This window comes from Danio aesculapii, chromosome 9 (assembly GCF_903798145.1).
Source record: "Danio aesculapii chromosome 9, fDanAes4.1, whole genome shotgun sequence".
NCBI lineage: Eukaryota > Metazoa > Chordata > Actinopteri > Cypriniformes > Danionidae > Danio > Danio aesculapii.
This window is the reverse complement of record NC_079443.1, coordinates 15,123,015-15,150,014: the sequence shown is the minus strand read 5'-3', so window position 1 is coordinate 15,150,014 and position 27,000 is coordinate 15,123,015. Positions and strand designations below refer to the sequence as shown.

The 27,000-nt window shown below is 35.1% G+C and overlaps 1 protein-coding gene across 1 annotated transcript; it reads right to left on the bottom strand.

Moving 5' to 3' along the window:
* Positions 1-23,370, bottom strand: tnfsf11 (TNF superfamily member 11). The gene is made up of 4 exons (XM_056464885.1): positions 23,156-23,370; positions 18,582-18,617; positions 5,319-5,442; positions 1-2,760 (listed from the first exon to the last, which is right to left on the bottom strand). The coding sequence occupies exons 1-4, from the start codon at positions 23,339-23,341 to the stop codon at positions 2,339-2,341; spliced, it is 768 nt and encodes a 255-aa protein (XP_056320860.1). The 5' UTR covers positions 23,342-23,370; the 3' UTR covers positions 1-2,338.
* Positions 23,371-27,000: the final 3,630 nt, after the last annotated feature.

Here is a 27,000-nt window from a genome sequence, read left to right as displayed (position 1 = left end):
TATAAATAGACAAAATAAAACGTAACATTTGCTAACAATGTTTGGTTTTTGTAAGTTGGCAAAACCTCTTAGGTTTGCTTTGGGTTTAGAACGATTTATTCTGCTGTCCACAAGTGTTTGCACACAGAATTGTCAAATGAATTATACTTAAATACAAAGTTTCTTAGTGAGAAACCAATCCATTTAAGCTTTAAACAGGAGCTCTGTGCCTGGGACAAAAGCGCATGTATAACCGACCTAAAGTCAATGCACGGCATCCAAAACTTCTTCTGGATTGGATGGAATAAGGGCAATTATACAGTTATATACAATGTACAACAGACAGAACATTTAACAAACATCCTATCAGCATAGAAAATAAATAAATATGCTTAGTGCATTAAAAAAATAATTTTAAATTAAAGAGCATACCAAACTCAGTTTGGTCCTACACATTGCTTTTCAAAGTCAAAGACAGTCCAGCTGCCTTGATTGTTGTTGACGGTTTGGATATGCTTTGCTCAACAGTTTTATTTCAACACAGTTTTAATCAGCATTTCAAGGGAAGCTCTAAACGTATAAAAAGTGAACATTCAAATCCAGTTGGCACGATCCAAAATTCTGCATGGATATTTCATTTGTTAAAAACATTTCAGACTGGTTTGTTTTGCTTTACATTGGGATTTAATCAACTAGGTCAAACTTTTCATGAAAAATTTCGTAAACTAGTGACGCACTTATAATTCATTTTAATTTTTCTATTAAAATCCAGCTCACACTGTGTGACTTTGACCTGAGACACATTTTTGAAATCCTAAAAAATTCCAGTCATGCTAGGCTGAAATCTGTGGTCACTGATTATTGGTTTCACATGTTCACCGACAGCCAATTAATGGTTTGTGTAATCAAAATTTTGGCTAGCCTGATCCCATGAGGAAACATAACTATTTCAAATGTTGTCAGTTTAGTGGCTAATTAGTAGTAATTCATACAATTTCAGTCATACGAACAATTTTTGGTGACAACCAAATGTCACCACTAAACAGAACCATCATTAAGGGATGAGCAAATTGTACTAAAATGTAAGACTGAGATCGTACAAATTCATCCGAATTAGCCATCAAATTGAAAGTTACCAATTGTCGTGATATAGCATTGTTTTGGCAATGTCAGAAGATTTGATACTTAGGACGAGCGTCAATCCAAGAACCAATCGATAGACAATGCCACGTCAGGTAACGTGTCACAGCATCAATACACTGCTTCAATCTTTCGCTTTCAAGCTTGTACTTAGTAATTTTAGTTAAAACCTCAGATACTGTTGGTTGGTTACTGTTGGTTGTGCACCTTTTTTACCAACCAAGTTTTTCGACGCCATTATAATGACACAGATCACTCTGCCTATTCATGCCAGAATCCCGCTGAAAAAGTAATTGACAGGTGGTAATTTGTGTGTAACTTTATTTCTGATTTGTTTATGGGTAAAACAAAGACTATACGCGGGTCAGGTAGTTAAAACGGTGGGCTACAAATAATTAATTAGTCATGAATTAATTAATTATTTATAAATAATTTATTGACCGCCGCCTATGACGGCGATGCTATCGTCCATCACAATGTTTCACATTAGACATCATACAATGCCAAATTGGTCAACCTCGCCCAACCCTACTTCAAGCCATCTTGTGAAAATTTCAAACTTAAATTAAAATGAACACTGCAGATTGTTTATGTTTTCTCTAGGTTATAATTTAAGAGCAAAGGTTATTGAGCTTGTGATGGATTTATGACATCCAACTCCAAGTGAGTTATGCAAGTGTCTGTGTTTGGCATGTCTTGATTGTCAATTAGTTCAAGATAATATCAGCTGATTGTACAAGCTACAATCATGAAGGATCATTAAAATTTGCACAGTGTGAGCCAGTCTTAAGGGCACTTTATCGCAGCAAATGCAATATTGCTTTCATATTGAACATCACAATTCCAACCAAATTTAGTTTGTACATTTTCCTCTGTTGTTTTAAGACTCCTCCAATTTGCCATACTTTGCTGGTACTGTCCAAAAACACTCCACCGTTGTGATTCACGACAGTGTTTTTGAGAATACTTTTGCCAGTTTCGGCCTTAAAAACACACAAATGAGGCCTGAGTCCATTCTAAATCTTCTAGTGCTAGTACTTAAGAGCTTCGATGGCATGATTAGGAAGTCATAATGTGCTCTTAAACGTCATGAATATTGAACAAAATCCAAAAGTCAGTGATTCAAAACAAGTGCTCAGTGGTTCATTGTCACTTTGAAAAAGTTCGTATGGATGAAAAAATGTGCACAAACGTTTCAGTAGCAAAAAAAAAGTCAAAGTCAATCACTTATTTTAAAAGAACCAAAATACGTCTCTTCGACTGCCGGGTCCAGCAGCCGTGCGTTGGATACTTTGACGTAAATTCTATCGTCTTTCTCCAGCCGGACACCTCTGCCCTGCTCCATGCAGTACTTGTTATACTTTTCAGTGTTCCACTTCGGCGTCCCGCTGCTTTTTGCAAGGAGAGTAGGAGGTTCAGGTCGTGAGTTGTTTTCATGGTAAATGTACTGACCCAGCTCTATTTTGCTGATGTCCTCTCTCTCCAAGTTGTGAATCTCATGATATCGAAAACAGGTCTTGGCATATACATAGTAGTACCCAGGGTCATCCACTATAATTCGGTTTTCACTATATTTCATCCTCTTCAGATTCTGCACTTGCGTGTCATCCCAGGCTATCTGGGTTAAACCGTTTTGATCTTCTGCAAAAGCATAAGCAAATGGGTCAGTATAAACATGACTGTCCTAAATATGGGTATATTACATTCAGGGGTGTGACAGTACACCTACTGTAAACTATTTTTATAGCCTATAGATTTAAATGCATTGTTGTTTTAACCATTGCACTTGTGAAACTTGAGCTTAAGTATCTAAATAAAAAAAAATGTATTAAAAACATGCAAATTTTTGGTGATAGTTCCACTGGGGTGACCCCTGAGGATACACTAAAAACAGAGCTGAAATAAGAAACTGTTCTCAGGTACAGTAAATATAATGTAAATATGTTTATTTATTTACCTCCTAGTAACATCCACATCTTTTCATTCATTCATTTTCCTTCGGCTTAGTCACTACTGTATATTCATCAGGGGTCACCACAGCAGAATGAACCATCAGCTTATACAGAATATGTTTTACACAGCCGATGCCCTTCCAGTTGCAACCCAGTACTTGTAAACACCCATGCACAACGGCCAATTTATTTTCTTCAATTCACCTATACCGCATGTTTCAGGACACACAATCCAGCATACATGATCTAGGCAGGGGCAGAAACATACCTGGTTACGACGGATATTAATGTTATTAACGTCTTCTCAGACCTTGTCTTCTATATATATATATATATATATATAGCTATTATTAGCTATATATATATAGCTAATAAATTGTGTATAAAAGCACACAACTGAGGCCTGAGTCCATTCTATAGACAATAGACAATATGATGATCGAGACGGGCAAATGGGGAACATTGTTTCCGATCACCATTCATTATAATAGACAGTTTTGTATCAGTCAATATAGATGATCAGTCATTAAATTGTGGTAAATTGTGGAAATTATAGTTGCAACAAATAATAAATTAAAAATAAATTGTTAATAATTAATTTATTTTTTATATATATATATATATATATATATATATATATATATATATATATATATATATATATATATATATATATATATATATATATATATGTATATATATGTAAATTGTCGTCAAGTTAGTCGTCACAGAAGACTGACCCATCATTAACCATATATGGTTCGCCCCAGCCTAGATTGCGTGCGTGTGCTGGATTGTGTGTCCTGAAACTTGTGTGGGTCTGCGGGTCTGCAGCTAGATACAGTGAATCCAGAAAGTTTTCATAGACCTTCACTTTTTCCAAATTTTTTATGTTACAGCCTTATTTCAAAAAGAATTAAACTAATTTCTTTTCTCAAGATTCTACATGCAATACCCCATAATGACAATGAAAACAGATTTTTTTTTAAATTGTTGCAAATTTATTAAAATTCAAACACCTGAAAAAAATCACATGTACATAAGTATTCACAGCCTTTGGCGTGAAGCTCTAAATTGAGCTCAGGTACATTCTGTTTCCACTGATCATGCTTGTGATGTTTCAGCAGCTTAACTGGAGTTCACCTGTGGTCAATTCAGTTGATTGGACATGATTTGAAAAGGCATACACCTGTCTATATAAGGTCCTAGAGTTGACAGTGCATGTCAAAGCACAAACAAAGCATGAAGACAAAGAAATTGTCTATAGACCTCCGAGACTTACAGAATTACAGACTTACAGGTTACAGAAAAGTTTCTGCTGCTCTGAAAGTTCCAATGAGCACAGTGGCCTCCATCTTCCGTAAGTGGTAGATGTTTGGAACAACCAGGACTCTTCCTAGTTCCTAGTTTCTAGCCGGCCATCTAAGCTGAGTGATTAGGAGGAAGGGCCTTAGTCAGAGAGGTGATTAGTAACTCGATGGTCACTCTGTCTGAGCTCCAGCGTTCTTTTGTGGAGAGTGGAGAAGCAATGTACATCCTGAATGAAAAGACATCCTGAGACATCCTGAATGAAAACCTGCTTCAGAGTGCTCTTGATCTCAAACTGGGGCGACGATTTATCTTCCAGCTGGACAATGACCCAAAGCACACTGCCAAAATATCAATGGAGTGGTTTCACAACAACTCGGTGTCCTTGAGTATCCCAGCCAGAGCCCAGACCTAAATCCTATTGAACATCTCTGGATAGATCTGAAAATGGCTGTACATCGTCGCTTCCCATCCAACCTGATAGAGCTTGAGAGGTACTGCAAAGAGTAATGGGCAAAAATTTCCCAAAAACAGATGTGCCAAGCTTGTGGCATCATATTCAAAAAGACTTGAGGCGGTAATTGCTGCCAAAGGTGCATCAACAAAGTATTGAGCAAAGGCTGTGAATACTTCTGTAAATGAGATTTTTTTAAGCTTTTTTATTTTTAATAAGTTTGCAACCATTTCAAAAAAATATTTTTTCAGATTGTCATTATAGGGTATTGTGTAGAGAATTTTGAAGAAATAAATGAATTTAATCCATTTTAAATAAGGCTGTAACATAAAAAAATGTGGCAAAAGCAAAGCACTAGGAATACTTTCCGGATGCACTGTATATCTGTATATCTTAAAAAGCATTTCAGGAAATGTTTACAACAACCATGTCATGTGATTTAAAAATGTAATGTGAATAAAAATGTGAAAACAGCATTTACTTACTGAGTAATAAGATTATGGGCGCCTTGATTGGAAGGTGAGCTGATGGCATGACTTTTTTTGTCCGACATCTTTCCTTCTTTAAACTTTTGAGTTGGTCACCTATTAAAGTTTCACTGTGCATTTCCTGAGGAGGGAAAAATACAAAGCAAATTACTGAGTGACTCTTCATTGAATCCTTTATTCACAGTGTTGATTCTTATGGCCACACAGACAATAACAAAACAAATATGTATTGTAATGCTATGAGGAATGAGTCTTTTGGACTGATGGCATTTCCCAGCAGTTACAGTATGTCACCCCAGATTGTAGCAGAAATGAAAACCAGCCGAGCATGTGCCGAGTAAAGGTAATGGTAACACTTTATTTGAAAGGTGATAAAAATGATACAAAAACAATAATGTTTAAGGGTTAGTATGTCATATTAGATTTTTCTAGATATTACCTTGGTAACTTGGTACTTGAACAGGTGTTCATAAGATTGTCATTAAATCTTTAATTCATGTCATGAATGTGAATGAGACTTTATGTATGCTTATGACAACTGTAATTGAGTGTCATTCACTCAGTTATGACCCTTTAAATGCAAAGATGACTTTGTTTGTTATGACAACTTGGCATAAATACATCACAACCTGTTTTTGTCTTTGTCATGAGAACGTGATATTACTAAGACAACAAAACTTGTCACAAATCTGTCATAAACATGATTGTCAAGAAGCCATCATAAATATGTCATGAATTTTATAACACCGTCATTATTATTTTTTTATGGCCTGAGTGGTACAAGCTAAAATTGTAATTAAATATTAATGACACTGTAAAAATGATTTGACAGAGTAATGATGCTTTTAATGAGACATTTTAATGACAAATACAGATTGTTCCACTGAAAACATGATCAGAAAAATATTCATGACACAATTATAATGCTTCGAGACAATCATGTTTATGACAGATTTATGACAAGTTATTTTATCTTGGTAATGTCAAATTGTCATAAAGACAAAAACAGGTTATGTTGTTCAGTATTTGTTTATTTCAATTTGTCATAACAAACAATGCCATCTTTGCATATAAATGACACAACTAAGCAAATGACACTAAGGGCTCTGTTTTAACGATCTAGGCGCAAAGTCCAAAGCGATTGGCGCCAAAGCATTAAGGGCCTGTCCGAATCCACTTTAGTTTTTTTTTAAGAATGGAAAAATATGCTCTGCGCCCTGGCACATGGTCTAACAGGGTTGTGCTTATTTTCTTAATGAGTTATGGGTGTGTTTTGAGCATAACGTGCATTAAACCAATCTGCCATTCTCTTAAAGAGTCATTTGCATTGCATCATGGTGCATTTGCTATTTACATGGCAGACTTCGTAAGCGGAAAAACTGAATGCGTTACTAGTGAGAAGACAGTTAAACAGACCATCTGCAGCGCAAGGATAAAGAACGAGCCTCCTCCATTCAGCCTCTTTACTTAACTTTTACTCTGCATTTTACTCCTTTACTTTTGTGAATAAGGAAACGGTGTTGTACGCACTCCACTAAAGACATACATTAGCCTACATAATTAATTTTGTTTGTTAAGCGCAAAGATTTGTTTCAAAACTATTTCTAAATTCAGTTCTAATTTCCAGCAAACGAATAAATGAACAATAATAATGAAGTGTGGTCAAAAAACTGAGTTACATCCAAACACACGTCCTATTCCTATGCCCCATATGGTGATGGTCTCCAAAACCTGACAGGTGGACAAATCTAAACTTGTTTTTTTTTTTAAACAAATATAAATACGCATATAATAAATAATACTGCTAATAATAATAATAATAATAATAATAATAATAATAATAATAATAATAATAATAATAATAATAATAATAAACAACAACAACAACAACATACAAATACAAATTGTCATGAATAAACTGAAAAAAGCTCCCCGAGGTGAAGTCATGGAGGCAGTGGTTTTTATATTTATGTAGAAAATAATGATTTTTGTAACATTATAATCTATAATTTTTTTCATTTGTAAAAAGATTTGTGTATTGCTGTACATCTTGTGTGTATTAAGTAGTGCTGGGCTGTTAACGCGTTAACGCGAGACTCATCGCGCGATTAAAAAAATATTGCCGTTAATCTATTCTCAAAGTTGGGTTGGGAGCTGGATCTATTCTACGCAAGCTATGATGACTTTTACCTTGATATTTTAGTGCGGATGTATACCTGACCGGTGAGCCGTGTGACAAAAAAGTGCCCTTCTGAATCAAATCAGCAGGATGCCTAACTGCAGTTCGGCAGTTTCACTTTAACTCATGAATATTTCACTCATGCCGTCGTGTCAAACTGCGGTATTAGACGCAAATAAGGAGCAAGGACTGGTGTTATAGAATGTAATAATGCTTTTTTCACACATGCTGATTATTGGTTGCAGCGTAGTAGAACTTGATCTTACAGCTAAAGATAGAATGACAGCATGTGCTTTGTTACCTGAAAAGAATTTCCGTAAAGGCATAACATTACACTGTTTTCCCCATACTAACTCTAATGCTTCTGTTTGATCTTGAATGATTTCACAAAAAAGCACAAAGTTCACTCCAAATGGAGTTGTTCTCTAAATCTGCAAGCACCATAGACGTAGATTTGCTTTTGGGAATGTCCATCTCACAATATACATTCATTCGTTTTCCTTCGGCTTAGTCCCTTTATTAATCTGAGGTCGCTTCAGTGGAATGAAGCACCAACATATCCAGCATATGTTTTACACAGCGGATGGCCATCCAGTTGCAACCCTGTACTGGGAAATACTCTTACACCCTCATTCACGCTCATACACTACCCCCATCTCACAATTTTGCAAAGTTTAATGATTCTTGCCCAGTGGTGCTCGTGATCCACCGCTTTGCATATTTTGCATGTCTCACTTGTTAACACACCTGATTTAGACAACCAGTTTTTTTGAAGAGAGCTTCAAGAAGTCTTTCAGTTGACATATTCCCTACATAGTGTACACTACTGTCTACCCTATGGCTCCTGCACATGGGAAATCATGCTTTGAGATGGATTGAGAACCGCTGCCCAAAAAGATGACGTCTGGGTGAGTTGCATGAATAGTGTATTCACACGTCACAGTCCAAGAGACTCTTGTACAAATGTGATTTCTCACCCAACTGTTTACATTGATTTTTGTTTCAACATTGTTTTTTTTTTTTTCATTTGATGTAACCTTTTGTGTATTTGACAGTTAACATGAATGAGGGCTTAGTTTAATATCCACATGCCTCGTTGGCTGACAGACGAGTTATTGTAAGCTTCATTTCATGTCAAGGGTTTAATCTACTTTTTAAAAGCCTCTTCATTCCACTGTTGAAACGTGAATCTTAATTATTTCATTTGGAGCCATAGTCTGTACAGCAGTGATCTACAAAGTCCCGCTCAACTGACACCAGCTTACAGTCATGACACAACAACCCATTTTCGTATACAATCTGATAACTAACTGAAAGCTAAATTATTAAAAAACCAAACACAGACCTAAATCAGCATGATAGAACTTCCTAAAGCTGCCATTTCTATAATCTAACAAACAACAAGCCACAGACCAGCAGTAATTTATTGTCAATGTAAAAAAAAAAAACAATAATACTTCAGCAGTTGAGTTTTTGATGAAGAAGAAAGCTGTCGTCTTTACAGCGCTGACAAGGAGCATTCATCAAGATCGACTAGAAGGTGTATTCTTAAAAATATGCAAGGTTTATAGAATTAACACAAAATGAACAAAGAACTTCATGAGACAACTCGTTATTCTTCACGTTTCAAATGAAAGTAGTTCAAATTAAACGAATCATTCATGAACAACCCATCCCTAACTAACGTTTTAAAAGATGGCATGCCCACCATTGTGTAGCTATATGTAACGGAATTAATTTAAATGCTAGGAGTTATGTTGGCATTATATATATATATATATATATATATATATATATATATATAAATAAAACATACATAACATACATACAAAAACATACATACAGTTGAAGTCAGAAATATTAGTCCCCTTTTGATTTTTTTTTTATCTAAATGATGTTTAACAGAGCAATGAAATTTTCACAGTATGTCTGATAATATTTTTTCATCTGGAGAAAGTCTTATTTGTTTTTATTTTGGCTAGAATTAAAGCAGTTTTTCATTTTTTAAAAACCATTTTAAGGTCAAAATTATTAGCTCCTTTAAGCTATATTTTTTCTATAGTCTACAGAACAAACATCATTATACAATAACTTGCCTAATTACCCTATCCTGCCTAGTTAACCTAATTAACCTAGTTAAGCCTTTAAATGTCACTTTAATCTGTATAGAAGTGTCTTGATAAATATCTAGTCAAATATTATTTACTGTCATTATGGCAAAGATAAAATAAATCGGTATTTAGAAATGAGTTATTAAAACTATTATGTTTAGAAATGTGTTGAAAAAAATCTGCTCTCCTTTAAACAGAAATTGGGGGAAAAAAAATAAACAGGGTGACTAATAATTCTGACTTTAACTGTATAAAGAACAAATATATTCATACATTCATTATATTCACCATAATCTAATCTATGGGCAAAAAGCAACAATTATTAAAGCAATAGTTGAGCCAAAATAAAAAACTCTTATCATTTACTGACCCTCCACTTGTTCAAAACCTATTTGAGTTTCATGTGTTGAACACAAAGATATTTTGAAGAAAGCTGGAAACCTGTAACCATTGACTTCCATAGTACTCTATTAGTTTTCCTACTATATAAGCCAATGGCTACCGGTATCCAACATTTTTGAAAATATCTTCTATTGTGTTCAATGGAAGAAAAAAAAAGTCATGAAGGATTGGAACCACAACCCATTTATTTGGTTGACCTCTGACTGACACTGCAATACAACAGAAATATTTTGTAGGAACTGTCTATAGCCGCTTTTCCATTATTGGGCTACTATTTTGCAATTTTCCACTTAACTTTGACTTTTCATTCAGTGGGTGGTCTCATTCTGTTTATAACACTGTATTCATGTTCTTGTTTTTACTACTAAGACGCTGCTTTTGCGTGAAAGTTATGTAAACAGTTTAACATTATGGCTGTGTCTGAAATCGCCTACTACTCGAGTAGGTACTACATTTAAATTTGAATTTACTACATGACTGTTAGAAAAAGTACGCTCTATATAGTACGAATGTGAGTAGTATGAATGGAACTCAGACACACTATGGATGCGCACCTATCGCCAGAAGTGGTAGGTCATTTCGGTAGTTCTCACCTGTTTTTTGAATTTGGGCATACAGTTGAGGTCAGAATTATTAGCCCCCCCTTTGAATTCTTTGTCCTTATTTAAATATTTCCCAAATGATGTTTAACAGACAAAGGAAAATTTCACATTATGTCTGATAATATTTTCTTCTGGAGAAAGTCTTTTATTTGTTTTATTTCGGCCAGGATAATAGCAGTTTTAAATTTTTTAAACACCATTTATGATCAAAATTATTAGCCCCTTTAAGCTATACATTCGATAGTCTATAGAACAAACCATCATTATACAATAACTTGCCTAATTAACCTAACCTGCCTAGTTAACTTAACCTAGTTAAGCCTTTAAATGTCACTTTAAGCTGTATAGAAGTGTCTTGAAAAATATCTAGTCAAATATTATTTACTGTCATCATGGCAAAGATAAAATAAATCAGTTATTAGAGATGAGTTATTGAAACTATTATGTTTAGAATTGTGTTGAAAAAAATCTTCCCTCCGTAAAACAGAAATTGGGGGAAAAAAAAAAACCAGGGGTCGAATAATTCAGGGGGCTAATAATTCTGACTTCAACTATTTGGCTCACATACTGTTCTAACATAGTAGGGAATATAGGATTTCAGACGCAGCCTACTGTGGGTCTCCCGGGAAAAACTGTGATGTAAACAAATGACTAACCATCCATAACTAATCATTCATGAATGCGTGTGTGACTTGTTATTAAATTGAAATATGTACTCCATTTTTAGTAAGCATGTTTATAAATTTAGCAAATTCATTCTCTATAAGCTTTCCAATGAAAAAACACAAACAAACAAAAACTATAAATCACTGCTTGAGGCTTCAACTCTTAGAATGATTGTCAAGATTACGATTGTTCTATTTGTTTTAATCTGTTTGTAAACTTGGACTTGATCAACAGATAGCCTTTCAGTGTGCCGTCAACCTGCTGCTTGTTAACAGGTTGCAAATATTGATATAGACTACGAACTGACCATTCTGAAATACTATAGTTGGCGATTTTCGAATGAATGGTGGTCAGTAACTCTGAAGGCTGCATTTACACTGCACTGTTCAAGTGACTCAATTCTGATTTTTTTTCCCATGTGGCACAGAACGGATATGGCTCATGTACGTGTAAGCAGGAACAAATCACATGGATTCCGATTTACTCAAATCAGATTCAGGCCTTGTTCATATGTGGAAATTTGTCCGATATGAATCGGATCTGTGCCCTCATGTCTACAGTGTTAGCAAGGTAGATCGGATTTTCAGCGATCTAACGTCTAACGATGGCGAATAAAATCAAGTCTGACATTTTCTTTTCAGAACAGACTTCAGCAGAGTCCCAAACCTTAAATCTCACACACAAGGACTTAAACTGCTTTTATATTGTCATATAGCACAGGTATTTAAGCATGTTAACGAGAGCGAGAGAGTGGAATGTCCGCATGTTCTGCAAGTTTTCTTATTTAAATAGAGGAGCTCTGCATTTAATGACACACTGTGTAACCTACACATTTACCTTAAAATAATAATAATATTAATAATAATGTTACCTTCTGAGAACTTCCTGACACCATTCATGCCATGTATACAGATTAAGAAAAGTTAAAAGCAATGCGTTTGCTACTTTTGTATTTTGTTTTGTCTTATTAGTTCAGTAAAATCATGGCACATTGAGACAATTCCCTTTTCCTCCATGCGTTCAGAATAATGAGAATACTTTTAATCACAGATATATCATTCAATGTGATTACACTTATTTTAATTCAGCTATTTTTTACAAGCTTATTAATTAAACAAAAAAGTAACTTAAGCTATATATTTTTAAAAAGTAACTCAAATATTATTACATTATTTTTTTAAGCAATTTTACTTAGAAAAATAATATTATTACGTAACTCACATTATTTGCAATGTATTACCTTCAACACTGGTTGTCAGTGGTTACAGTTTTTCAGCTTTCTACAAAATGTCTTCTATTGTGTTGAATCAAAGAACAAAACTCAAAGGTTGGAAGCACTTGAGGGTGAATAAATAGTGAGAGTATTTTTGGGGTGAATTTGGGTACAACCCTTTAAGTAAACAAAACATTTTACAATGATTTTGGAAAAACATTTGACATTTAAACTCATGAATCAGCCATCTTTTTTTGGTAAAAGATGTTTTCAGTTTTAAGTAGTTATTTAATGAATGATTTTAAGCATCACATGTTTTATATATTTTTCTCTGTAACATTTGTCAGTAATATATGTTAAATGAGCTATCCATCTTTTCTCATTTCATGTATAGCCAGCTTTCTATAGTTGATATTTACCTCAATAGGTTTTAAAACACACACAGATGTTGTGTTTGTTTTTGCCACAAATGTTTTTGTTTTTTTAGGTAAATGCATGCTGAATCCCAATTCCCATACTAACCATCCTAAATAGTATTCGATCTGATCACATCCTTACAAACACATGAGAACATTTCATTACCATTTCAAGACTTATAAATGGAAGATTATCATGCTACTTGATCTACAATATGGCAGGAGATCAATTATAAAAGAAATGTGACAAGATGACTGACAGGGCAGTTTAGACAATGATAGAAGAGAACGGTTCATTAAATGACAAACTACTGTGTCTTAAAGCTACAAAGGTACTAATGCAGCTGCCAGAGTTCTTACTAGGTCAAAAAAAATATGACCCTATCAGCCCCAATTTTATCCTCCTTACACTGTCTGCCTGTTAAGTTCCGTATTAATTCTACAAAATATCTCTTCTTCCCTATAAAGCTTTAAATTATTATAGCTTCTGTTTATCTAACAAACCTTTTGTCTTGCTACAATCCAACTCGCTTTTTAAGATCTTAAAACTTAGAGCTAGTACTCAGAATAGCAAAGTCTACTAAATGAGGTCAAGCCTTCTCATTTATGGCTCCTAAACTCTGGAATAGCTTTCCTGATAATGTCTGGGGCTCAGACAAACTCTCAGAGTTCAAAACTAGACTAAAGACCTATCTTTTTTTTAGTAAAGCATACACACAATTTATTAAATAACTATATGATGCACAAGTGTGATCCATGCAGGTGAGTGGGCTTGACAACCTCGTGTTGTACACACTCCTCCTGTCTTAATTCCCCAGACATTTTGTTAGAAATACTTATGGGCCTTAATGACTTTTAATATATACATTATGAACAGCAGCTACGCTAAATATTTTCTTTGCTCTCTATTTCCCTCTGGGGATGCCATCCCGAGGCCTCTAGAGACTGTGCAGTGGCATTGATGGGATCCGAGAGCTATGAAGAGATGATGTCTATCGAGGACAACACACTGAATATACTTCACTAAACATGTACACATAGACATCACCTATATGTTATGAAATTGCTGGTTAATAATGTCTGTATATAATAACTTATATTTGATCATAACTTTAACTTAATTTGATTGTAATGTAATAATGTGCACCTTTTGTAAAGCTGTTTTGAAACAATAATTATTGTAAAAATTGGTATACAAATAAACTTGAGTTGAATTTAAACATAATAAAATGACTTTTTAAACCAGCTCTTCATAGAGGAATACCATGTATGATAGGGGAAAGTAAGACCAAGAAAAAAATGCATGATATGCAGACATGTCATTGTTACTGAAATCTTAACAGGCCTAAAAATGCTGTGCCATTTCCTCTCTGCAGCTTCACCTGCTCAGGTATGACTAGAATGTTCCCAATGCCTCGAGCGTTTTCAGAAGAAATAGAAAATAGAAAGCAATAAATGACTGCTAATGTTTTGCGATTGAAAGTTGTCTTTAAAAATGGAGCCAACAAATGCAGAAAGTCCTGCAAATCAAGAACCGAAAACTCACTCCCTTCAACTGTGAAATCTAATCTGATTTGCGGGTGTATGTGTCATCATTTTATGCCTTACACCACAAAGAGATTTATACAAGTGGTTGTAGATTAAGGCCTAAGTGAAAGCTATAGTTATGAAATAAACTAAAGGTTATAATATTAGGCCTTAGATCCTATACAGGCATCAAGTAGCAAATAAACATAATAATTGTGTCCTTCAACTTCTGGATGTCGTTCGATGCTCTGACCTTCTTGAGAATTTTGGTATACCACAAACAAACTAGGCCAGCACATGCAAGCTTGATTGTATTTGAGCGACATAAAAAAAAAAAAGCCATGACATAACATATATTTAAACAATTCTTTTCAGGTTTACATTTCCTCTGAAATAAGTTGTCCCGGGGTAATGATAAAAACAGTTCACTACTCATGGTCTGGCAAGGCAAGCTGTCAAAATGCTTCATAAAGCCCAGAATTTTTATTTAGCATAATATAACAACAAGCCCTCAAAACCCAAAGCTAAGCTTAAATTAAATTAAACACACTACTGTACATTTCTCTTCTGATCTATCTTTACAGATTCTGATTAATTATGATGAATATTTTTCTAAACCAGAGCCAAATGTCTTTCCAAACCCTATAATTAGCTTCTTCTATATGAGGAAAACACACTCACAGCATCCCTACGGACCATATATAGATGTTTATGCAGGTCATTTGTAATTATTGAGTCAGTAGCCATGCAACATGGTTAAATATCCAAACTGAGCCCCTGACAAAGAACAGTTGCAGAGACATTAGCCTGACCTTTTCACAAGCGACTGCACCGTCATGGTTAAGGAAATGTTTTACAGCAGCACTGGTATGTTTGCCTTCATTTTTAAACATAATAATGTCAAAATATCAATGCAGACCATGTTTTAATGATTGAAGATTGGTAATATTAACATAGAAAGAAGATTCACACTGTCCAATAAAGCTGACTTTTTTAGGGAAAACAATAAATGAAAACGCTAAAAAGTTTGCAAGTTTTACAAACACTTTCAGAAATAAAAGGTCCAAAAAGCTGTCACTGGGGCTGTACCTTTTCAAATTGTACACTTCTGGATTTTTTAGGAACTATAATACCCTTTAGATACCAATAAAATACCAATATGAACTGTTTAGATACAATCGTGTTTAGATTTTGGTCACTTAGAGTTTAACAGTTGAGTTTTACCATTTTTGAATCCATTCAGTCAATCTCCAGATCTGGTGGGAACACTTTCAGCTTAGCATAAATCATTGAATCAGATTAGACCGTTAGCATCTCTTTTTAAAAAATGATGATTTTCCTATTTAATCCTATTTAAGCAATGATATTACACAGTGCCAGTTAAGAGCCTACATCCAAAAAAATGGAGTAATAAGGGACCACAGTGGTGACTCTTGTACTTAGTCCTGTCACGATAGGGAATTTTTGTTGTGTGAAATATCATCACAGAAATTGTTGCAATAAGCGATATTATTGTCATTTTGAGATCATTTTACACCACTGATTATATAATGATTATGTAACAGGCATAATAATGCAAATAAAAACTTGCTTAAGAAATGCTTATTATTCTTAAGGTTGTTTAGACTTTATAACGATGTTAAAAAGTAAATGTCCTATTATATATACACTATTAAATGTTCTATTAGGTAAATGTCCAATTATAAACTTTGACACCGGTGAGGTAATGTAAATGTCATTGTAAAATGGCGTTAACTTTATTTGTGCATTTGTAAATATATATCGCAACAGCAAAAATTATTGAGGTCCTCATTAAGTTTTCCACAATAAGTCGATTGATTGTCAATATTGATTATTGTGACAGGCATATTTGGACTAATATTTCTGACAGTATATGATAATAATAAACATGGCCAAGTTTCTCATTGAGAGATTTATTTTTGAAGGAATAATTATTAGATTAAGCTGTTCTCCCCGTGTTAGCGTGGGTCTCCTCCGGGTGCTCCAGTTTCCCCCACAATCCAAAGACATGCGCTATAGGTTAATTGAACAAGCTAAATTGGTCCTAGTGAATGTGAGAGTGTATGGGTGTTTCCCAGTACTAGGTTGCAGCTGGAAGGGCATCTGCTGTGTAAAACATATGCTGGATAAGTTGGCGGTTCATTCTGCTGTGGCAAACCCTAAATAATAAAGGGACTAAGCCGAAAAGAAAATGAATGAATGAATGAATGAAACTAGCCCAAGTGTATGTGTGTGAATGTGAGAGTGTATGGGTATTTCCCAGTACTAGGTTGAAGCAGGAAGGGCATCAGCTGCGTATAACAGGTTAAGTTGGCGGTTCATTCCGCTGTGGCGAACCCTGATTAATAAAAGGACTAAGCCGAAAAGAAAATGAATTAATGAATGAAACGAGCCCTGGTGCGTGTGTGTGAATGTGAGAGTGTATGGGTGTTTCCCAGTACTAGGTTGCAACTAGAAGGCGATGCGCTACGTAAAACATATGCTGGATAAGTTGGCGGTTCATTCTGCTGTGGCGACCCCTCATAAATAAAGGGACTAAGCGCAGATTACATATAGTTGTAGGTAAATTTTGAATGTTGACTTCTCACTTGTCAATATGCTTTTATGATGCAAAATTAATTTACATTGCCAGTTAATTAATAACCTGCTCTGAAAGAAAAATAAAATTTTTTGTTTATAATAAATTGAAATTTGCAAAGGCTATTTTAAAAGCAAAAAATTTTGAAAAGTAATTGTAATGAATTGCTTCTTTTACTAAAGCTTGTGTCATTTTACTGTCATCTCAGTTGGATATTAATCAGATGATGTTATTACATGGCTGTGTTGTCGCTAAACTGTTGATCACATTTAAGCTGTGGTCACACTTGACTTTTCTCCCCATAGACTTCCATTCATATGCACGTGAATGCGTCCCACCGGAAACGCAGGGTCATGCGTTAAGTTTCGCAGTTCGCTGCGGTGTAAAGTTCAAGCTTGATGAACTCTGACCTGCGAAATCACATCACTTGACTGCGTGAGACCAATCAAGGTTTAAAACACGACCTACCTGGACAGAAAATTTAAATATGGAGCAATCGCTGGCTTTTTTAAATGTCTAATCATCTCGTTTAATCCCGCCCCTTTTCGCAGCGCCATACAAAAGAATTTCGCATGCTCAAACTCTAGTGTGACCGCAGCTTTACTAGGATCTATCGATTCTTTTTAATGCATAATAGGGGCTCTTTAAACTGCATATGAGGGGGGGGGGGGGGGTTTGCAGTTAAATGGCCAAATTCTGGCATGGCATCCCAAATATACAATTTTCTTTTTGGTCAATTTGTGTAAAAAGGGGATCATTGTTACAATGTTGACATCTGAAAGCAAAACTTTTTGTAAAAATTACAAAAATAATAATAATAATTAATAAATTATTTAGCACAGGTACCACTAGTGTATAGCAATAAACCCTGAGATCATTTCTCACAATTCTGAATCAGAACTGAGAACTATTCATTCATTCATTCATTTTCCTTTGGCAATTTCAGAGGTTTCCACAGCGGAATGAACCACCAACTATTTAGGCATATGTTTTTCACAGCAGATGCCCTTCCAGCTGCAACCCAGTACTGAGAAACACCCCTACTAGAGCACTCAGAGGAAACCCCACGCCAGCACGGGGACAACATGCAAACTCCACACAGAGATGCCAACTGGCCCAGCCAGGACTCGAACCGGCGACCTTCTTGCTGTGAGGCGACAGTGCTAACCACTGAGCCATCATGCCGCCAATTGAGAACCATAAACTTTCTATTTTGAGAAGAAAAATCTAAGTATAAGACTCACAACTAGATTAAGAATAAAAAATAATAATAATAATAATAATAATAATAATAATAATAATAATATATTAAATAACTATTTAACATTTTCAATTCCATGAAGGAAACAACCGCTCTTGCTAGGAATGATAAATGTCAAATTTCCCCTAATTTACATTTTTAAAGTCACATTATAATCGTACCATGTTGTGCAGTGTAAAATGAGGAAAAGGATGTTTCTGTAAACTGATGTTGTTTCTGATTCTGAGCCAAAGATCACAAACATGGAAAAAAGCAGACTCATCTTTTGAAGTTTATTAGCTCACCTCATTAGGACTCTGCTGTGGTGAGGCAAGATCAACCTGTAAAGAAACAACAGAAAAAACAAACAAAGTTCAGTTACACAACTACATCCAGCTGGAACGCTATTCGCTAACAGGTACCCCCACACACTGCATGCTTTAATGAACTAACGGGAAAGCAGAATTATTAGCATTAAGTCCTTTAAAGGGATAGTTCACCCAAAAACGAAATCTGCCATTATTCACTCACCCTTTACTTGTTCAAAGCTTATTTGAGTTTATATCTTCTCTTAACCCTTTGACTGCCGCTCTACCAAACGATTGACCAAGTTTTTACTTTTTTAAATGTTGACTATTAAAGTAATTTAAAGAATGACTGTTTTGATTCAGTTGATCATTTAGAGGTTGATCATTTAGAAATTATGCATTGAGTGTGTTGACTAGCGACATTTCGAGTTAAGAAACGCAATCCAGAAATGTTTTTCCTGGTGGGGTAGTTTAAGGGTTAAACATAAAATAAGATTTTGACATTGACTTCCATAGTATTTTCCCTACATGTGTCCAACATGTTTCAGAACATCTTCGTTTGTGCTCAACATTATTAGGGAGAACTATCCTTCTACCTGGATTTACAAGCTCAAAGAAAGGGTGAATTTAGGTAGAGCATTGTTTTAAGTAAAACTGAATAAAATCATCACCCAGGGTTTAAATGAGCTGTGGATTATTTATTCATTCATTTTCCTTTGGCTGAGTCCCTTATTTATCAGGGATTGCCACAGTGGAATGAACCACCAACTTATCTAGAATATGTTTTACACAGTGGATTTGTGTAAAAAGAGGATGATCATTTTCACAATTTTGACATCTGAAAGCAAACTTTTCCAAAAATAAAAAAAAATACATTCAATAAATTAGACAAAATTGTGTAATTAGACAAAATTGTTTTAAATGTATCACTAATTTACAGTATATAAATGAATCCTGGGTTAATTTCTCACAATTTATAATCAGAATTGAGAAAAATTCAATCATTCATTTTTTTCTTCGACTTAGTCTCTATTTCAGAGGTTGCCACAGTGGAATGAACCGCCAACTATTCCAGTATATGTTTTACGCAGCGGATGCCTATGGAAGTATGCGGTTTCAGATGCAGTCTATGAGTATAGACTGCATCTGAAACCGCATACTTCCATAGTCCATACTATATAGTACGCTAAAATCAGTATGCAAGCAGAGTAGTATGTCAGAATTCATAGAATTCCAAAATCAGTATGTGAGAAGTACCCGGAAGACCTACTACTTCTGGCGAGATTCTGAAGTGCGCATCCCATACAGGCTGCTCTATGCCATGATGCTCCGTGAGAGAGTTCATGAATGGGAGTAAAGTGACACAGAAAGGTCATGTGACCATGACAAAATGGCAGATGTAGTACGTCTGAATTCCATTTTTATTGCTCACATTCATACTGTATAGAATGTACTTTTCTAAATGGCAGAGTAGTACGTTTAAATTTAAATGCAGTACCTACTAAGTAGTAGGCAGTTTCGGACGCAGCCATACACTATGGCCAATTTAGTTAATCCAATTCCCGTATAGCGCATGTCTTTGGACTGTGGGGGAAACCGGAGCACCCTGAGAAAACCCACGCCAACACGGGGAGAACATGCAAACTCCACACAGAAATGCCAACTGACCAGCCAGGACTCAAACCAGCAAGCTTCTTTCTGTGAGGCAACAGTGCTAACCACTGAGTCACTGTGCTACCCTAGATACATATAAATAATTACACCTACAGATGGATAAGCAGCAGGCCCACATTCGGAAACTGCAGCAAATCTTTACTTTCATTTTTGTTTTGTCATGTTTTGATTTGTCAACAAGACTTTCAGAAATCCTACAAAGTAAAATCTCCACAAAATCAAGCAGATCATGTCACAGTGCAAAGATAAAGAAATAAATAGAGTCTAATGAAAAAGCCACTCAAATAGTTGTATCTAACGCATAAGTCACATTTCTGGAAGTGAAATAATCTGTTCTCACAGATCTTGGGTTTCGATCACCATTTAAACGAGTAAAACACGAGTGTCTTAAACTATGAGAGTGCTGGTGCTCGGTTACAATGTAAAATGAGACAGCACACACAAATCTGAAACTGTCTTTATCTGTAAGTAACAACAGATGGAATGCAGTCTGTGATGTTATTCTTTTCTTATGTGTGCCGCATTTTGAAATGCATGCTCTATGAAAGGGATAAGAAGAAGCTTCTTGCTAAATCTTTTCATTATCATATATGGTTCGTCCCTGCATTCATTTCTGAGGAACGACATGAATCAGGCGCCAAACACAACTGACATTCATCTTCTTCATTTCTCGCATCTGTTTCTTTGGCTCTGCACCAGCACACAAGAAGCCTCCGACATACACCGCTGCGTTTGGGCCAAAGCCTCACAAAACAAGATGTCATAATATTCTCCACAGCATTCAAAAGAGAGAGAGAGAGAGAGAGAGAGAGAGAGAGAGAGAGAGAGAGAGAGAGAGAGAGAGAGAGAGAGAGAGAGAGAGAGACAGATTGGGGAATGGCAGCATGTGTGAGAGATGTTTCTCAACATCCCATTCGCTGCAGCTCTGAGAGACATTCAAAGCTGTAACCATTGACTTATGTAGTAAAGAAAACAAATCCTATGGAAGTCAATGGTTACAAGGTTCCAACAATTTTCTACCAAACATTTAAAGGGACAGTTCTTCCAAAACATCGAATTTACCCATTATTTATTCACCCTCAGGTGGTTATAAACTTTGTATTATTTTTTCCAAAATGATATTTGAAGAAAGCTGTAACCATTGACTTATATAGTAAGGAAAACAAATCCTATGAAAGTCAATGGTTACAGGTTTTCAACAATTATCTTCCAAACATTTAAAGGGACAGTTCCCCACCAAATTTTAATTAACTCATTATTTATCCACCCTCAGGTGGTTATAAACTTTGTATTTTTTATTTCAAAATCATATTTTGAAGAAAGCTGTAACCATTGACCCATACAGTAAGGAAAACAAATCATGTGGAAGTAAATGATTACAGGTTTTTTTAACATTTTTCAAAATATCTTCTTTTGTGTTCCACAGAAGAACGAAACTTTGAAACAAGTAAAGACAGAATTTTCATTTTTGGGTGAACTATCTCTAAGTATGAGGAAAAAACATGATCAAATAAAGCCATTAGTAATGTTTCAGAGAATTGAAGTGAAAGGGAAAACTTGACATGACCAGCAAACAACCTTTCCACATAACATTATCAGTCCTAAGTTTGGAGATGCCAATTTTTGAATGCCTGTTAAAAACATCCCAATGTGCTGTTCACGAAGCTGGTTAAATAAGTGTTTAGAACCTCAACTTGTTTTGTTAAATTTAATTCTCATACACTTGTCTCATTTTATAGTCCCGCTGTCTTTAATACTTGAACGAGCAGACAAATTTATCATTTAGACTGGCATTATATGACTTTGCATCACTTGTGGGAGACCCTCAACAACATTTGGTCAATGTCTGTTTTCTCCAGATTTCTGGAAAATGCGGGGAAAGGAAACCAGTGTTGGAGCAACAACGCATTCATGAAGATCAACATTGCCAAAAACCAACATTTCCTGCGTCAGCAATTGGATTCAGACTGATACAGTTAATCCCACAACAAACCTAGAGCACAAAATAAACTACTGTATTTAAACATTTAATAACCAACACACTGAACGTCAGTAAAGTCAGATCATGCACAATATACACATAAAGAACAAGTCCTTATCTCATGTTATGATTCATATGTAGGCTATACAGTAGTCAACATTTGAAGTGGATAAAAAAATCGAATTGTTATAAGACAATAATTGGTGTTGCTCAACAGTTTTATGACAACTTTGATTAAAGGAAAGGTTCTGATCCGCTTCAAATGTGGACTACTGCATAGTAAGGTGTTATCAGTAACGCTTATAACACTTCTACGTGTATTCTGGAATGTTTCGTTCAATGACACTAATATTAAAATACAGAAATATAAAGAAATATTACTAATAATAAGCCAGAATAAAAATAGTAAACTTTAGGTGTCTGATCACTTTTAATGATAGCATCAAAAAGTACAAAACCCATGAGTTTGATCAGCTCAAAGACTTCAAAACAAATGATGTTATGAAGGAATACAATACGATTAACCTTTAAAGAAAATGAAAACCCTTTCACATATATCATTTGTGCAGCTTGTATGGTGTTTTGTAAGTTACAAACAAAACCCGCTTTCCGCAAAAAAGAAAAACTGAGTAGGCAGAAGACGCTTCTGCAGGCGCGCGCTCTCCAGAAGTTCAAACGCGCTTGAACATCATCAGCAGCAGCAGCTGCGCGCCTCTTACACACACACTCTCTCAACAATCCTTGACATTCAGATTTCACAACAGGTTAAAATAAGTTTCATACTTTAAAAAAGTAAACCCTTAAGCTCGACGCCATTAAATAAAAAAACGACAGTGAAAGTGTTCTTTGGAAATGCTACATTTAAGCCCCCCTGGGTGCTTTCCGCCTGCTTTGCTTCCTTGCAAGAGTTTCTTACCTCTCGGAGATAACCGGTTAAGTGCAACAAAATCGCCACACTTGACGCGACCTGCAGCAGTGCCATAACAGCGAGCGTGCCGAAAATGAGCGCCCTGTGCGTGGAGCCCGTGTGTGGAGCGCGCGCCGGAGCCTCTTCCATATCGATATGATTCCGCAGGTAAGCGCGATAATCATTAGCTGCCATGAGCGCCCGATCGCGGCACAGATCCTGTCTCTCAGTGGGAGGACTCAACAAATGATCAACGACTCATATAAACATGTGGGTGGGCAATGTAGCTTGCTTCGAAGACAGCCAATCAGATAATAGACACGGATGATCTCGCTTTTTCAGGCTTCCCTTTTTTCTTCTTTCGTCTTCTTTCTCTCTTTTTGCATAAGTTGAGTCAAGAGCAGGTTGCTGGAGATAGCTGATAAGATTTCAATCTGAGGACTGCAGTAACTTTCAAAATCAAAGTAGCTATTATGGGATTAAGTTTCGTTCTACTCGAAATGTAATGCGATTAAACCGATAGTTTCCAACACCAAGAAAGATTTACAAGTCATAAAAATATACACCTTTTATACTTTAAACCTCCTCTAATGCTTATGATAACTATTACTTCCTGAAGTGATGTAATGTTAGTTAATATTACAAATTAGGCTCTGTCAGAACAACAATTCTGGACACCTTACAAACACATGTTTCAGACAATCTACACTGTACAAATATGATAGTAAAATGGTGGAATAACAAAAATATTTAAGTTGAACGCAATCTTTCTTGGGCTTCTTCAAAAAGACAATACAGTCAGTCTGGGTAAAAATGTAATTCTTTAAAAAAAATTAAATGATTTTATGGAGCCAGATCTGTCTCAAAAATAATACATTTCATCATCATTTTCTACCGCTTTTCTGGGGCCGGGTCACGGGACAGCAGTCGTATAAGAGAACCCCAGACTTCCCTCTCCCCAGACATTTCTTCCAGCTCCTCTGGAGGGATCCTGAGGCTTTCCCAGGCCAGCCGAGAGACATAGCCCCTCCAGCCTGTCCTGGGTCTTCCCCGAGGCCTCCTCCCGGTGGGACATGCCTGGAACACCTCCCTAGGTAGGCGTCCAAGAGGCATCCGAAACAGATGCCTGAGCCACCTCAGCTGACTTCTCTCGATGTGGAGGAGCAGTGGTTCTACTCCGAGCTCCTCCCTGGTGTCAGAGCTCCTCACCCTATCCATAAGGGTGAGCTCTGCCACCCTGGGAAGGAAACTCATCCCTCCACTTGTATCCGAGATCTTGTCCTTTCGGTCATGACCCAAATCTCATGACCATAGGTGAGAGTAGGAACGTAGATTGACTGGTAAATCGAAAGCTTTGCCTTTCGACTCAGCTCCTTCTTTACCTCAACAGACTGGTACATTGACCGCATTACTGCTGCTGCTACAGAGATGAGATCCTGTAGTACCCAAACCAGAACCCCTCCAGCACAAGGCTGTGCTTTGAAATTCTGTCCATAAAAATTATAAACAGAATTGGTGACAAGGGGCAGCCCTGCTGGAAAATAAAATTCATAATTTCACATACAATTCACATTTACAAAATCCAATTTGTTAGTTCAAAACACGATTCATAAATACAACACACATTTTGTCAATTCACAAAAGTAAAAATTATAAATATTTTTGCCAAATGAATTAGATTTGTGTATTTATGAATTGTGTTCTGAGTTTACGAAACTAATTCATGTATTTTTGAATCGTGTTTGAATTTACAAAATGGAAATGTGTTTTTATGAATTGTGTTCTGAGTTTACGAAATGGATTTGTGTATTTATGAATCGTGTTTTGAATTTATGAATTGCAATTGTGTATTTATGAATCGTGTTTTGAATTTACGAACTGGATTTGTGTATTTATGAATCGTGTTTTGAATTTACAAATTTGATTTGTGTATTTATGAATCGTGTTTTGAATTTACAAATTTGATTTGTGTATTTATGAATCGGGTTTTGAATTTACAAAATGGATTTGTGCATTTACAAATCGGGTTTTAAATTTACGAATTGGATTTGTGTATTTATAAATCAATTTCTAAATGTACGAATTGGATTTGTGTATTTATGAATAGTGTTTTGAACTTACGTAATGGATTTGCGTATTTAAGTGTCATGTTTTGAATTTACAAAATGGATTTGTGTATTTATAAATCGTGTTTTAAATTAAAAAATTGGTTTTGTGTATTTATGTATCGTGTTTTTAACTTAAAAAATGGATTTATGTGTTTCTGAATTGTGTTTTGAACTTATGAATTGGATTGGTGTATTTGTGTATTTACAAATCATGTTTTGAATTTTACTAATTTGATTTGTGTATTTATGAATCAATTTCTAAACTTATGAATTGGATTTGTGTATTTACGAATCATATTTTGAATTTTACAAATTGGATTTGTGTATTTATGAATCCTGTTCTGAGTTTACGAATTTTATTTGTGTATTGATGAATCAATTTCTGAACTTACGAATTGGATTTGTGTATTTATGAATCATATTTTGAATTTTACAAATTATATTTGTGTTTTTATGAATCATGTTTTGAACTTACAAATTGGATTTGGGTATTTATGAATCGTGTTTTGAATTTCCGAATTGGATTTGTGTATTTATGAATTGTGTTTTGAACTTACAAATTGGATTTGGGTATTTATAAATCGTGTTTTAAACATACGAATTGGATTATTGTATTTATGAATCGTGTTTTGAACTTGCAAATTGGATTTGTGTATTTATGAATCAATATTTAAACTTACAAATTTGATTTGTGTATTTTTAATTGTGTTCTGAGTTTACGAATCGTGTTCTGAATTTACAAATTGGATTTGTGTATTTATAAATCATTTACTGCGTTTACAAATTGGATTTTGGAAATGTGAATTGTTCTGTTGATGTATGAATTTTATTTTGTAAATGTATTATTTTTGAAACAGATCTGGCTCTATAAATTATTAGTTATAAACCTACAAAATGGCTAATGTAGACTGAACCAATAATAGCTAATAATATAAAGCATTAAAGTGATAGTTCACCAAAAAGTTATTCTCACACACACAGACACACACACACACACACACACACACACACACACACACACACACACACACACACACACACACACACACTGTGTAAGTGAAAGTGGTTATAAACATTTATAGAATTTTATATTTGTGTTAAACACAAAACAGGATATTATGAAGAATGCCTATAGTAGGAACAAAAAGAGTGTATGATGAGTAAATGATGACACAATTACAATTTTAGGGTGAACAATTCCTATAGGAAAGCATTATAATCTTTTTAAAATTAGAGTTTAGGTCATCAAAATTAAAATAATTCAAGTAATCAAGCTGCAGAACTAGTTACCAATAAACAAATAAATAAATAAATAAAAGAAGCTGTTTGAAATTCTATAGTGTAGTGATTTGGCTAGCATTTATGGATGCCATACCTATTGAATTGCATATAATAATAATAAGAATAAAGGTCTCATAACATATAGGAAAACAAGCACTTTTGGTATGACACAATATATATTAAGATTTTAGTATTTATATTATTTAGGATTCTATTGAAAACAAAATGTACAAATAACTCTCACTTTTCAGATCAGCATCCATAATTTTCTTGAAGAGATTCAATGAGTCACAACTGTTTATCTGAACATATAAACACACTGAAATTCCTCTTGTTATTGCCAAGCTGAAGCAAAGTAAAAACAACAGAGCTTCGTACACGATGATCCTCAAACAATTGCAAAAAACTGCAGAAAAACGTGTTTTAAAGGAGTTATTTCAGGCAGTTGCCACCAAAATGCAAGTT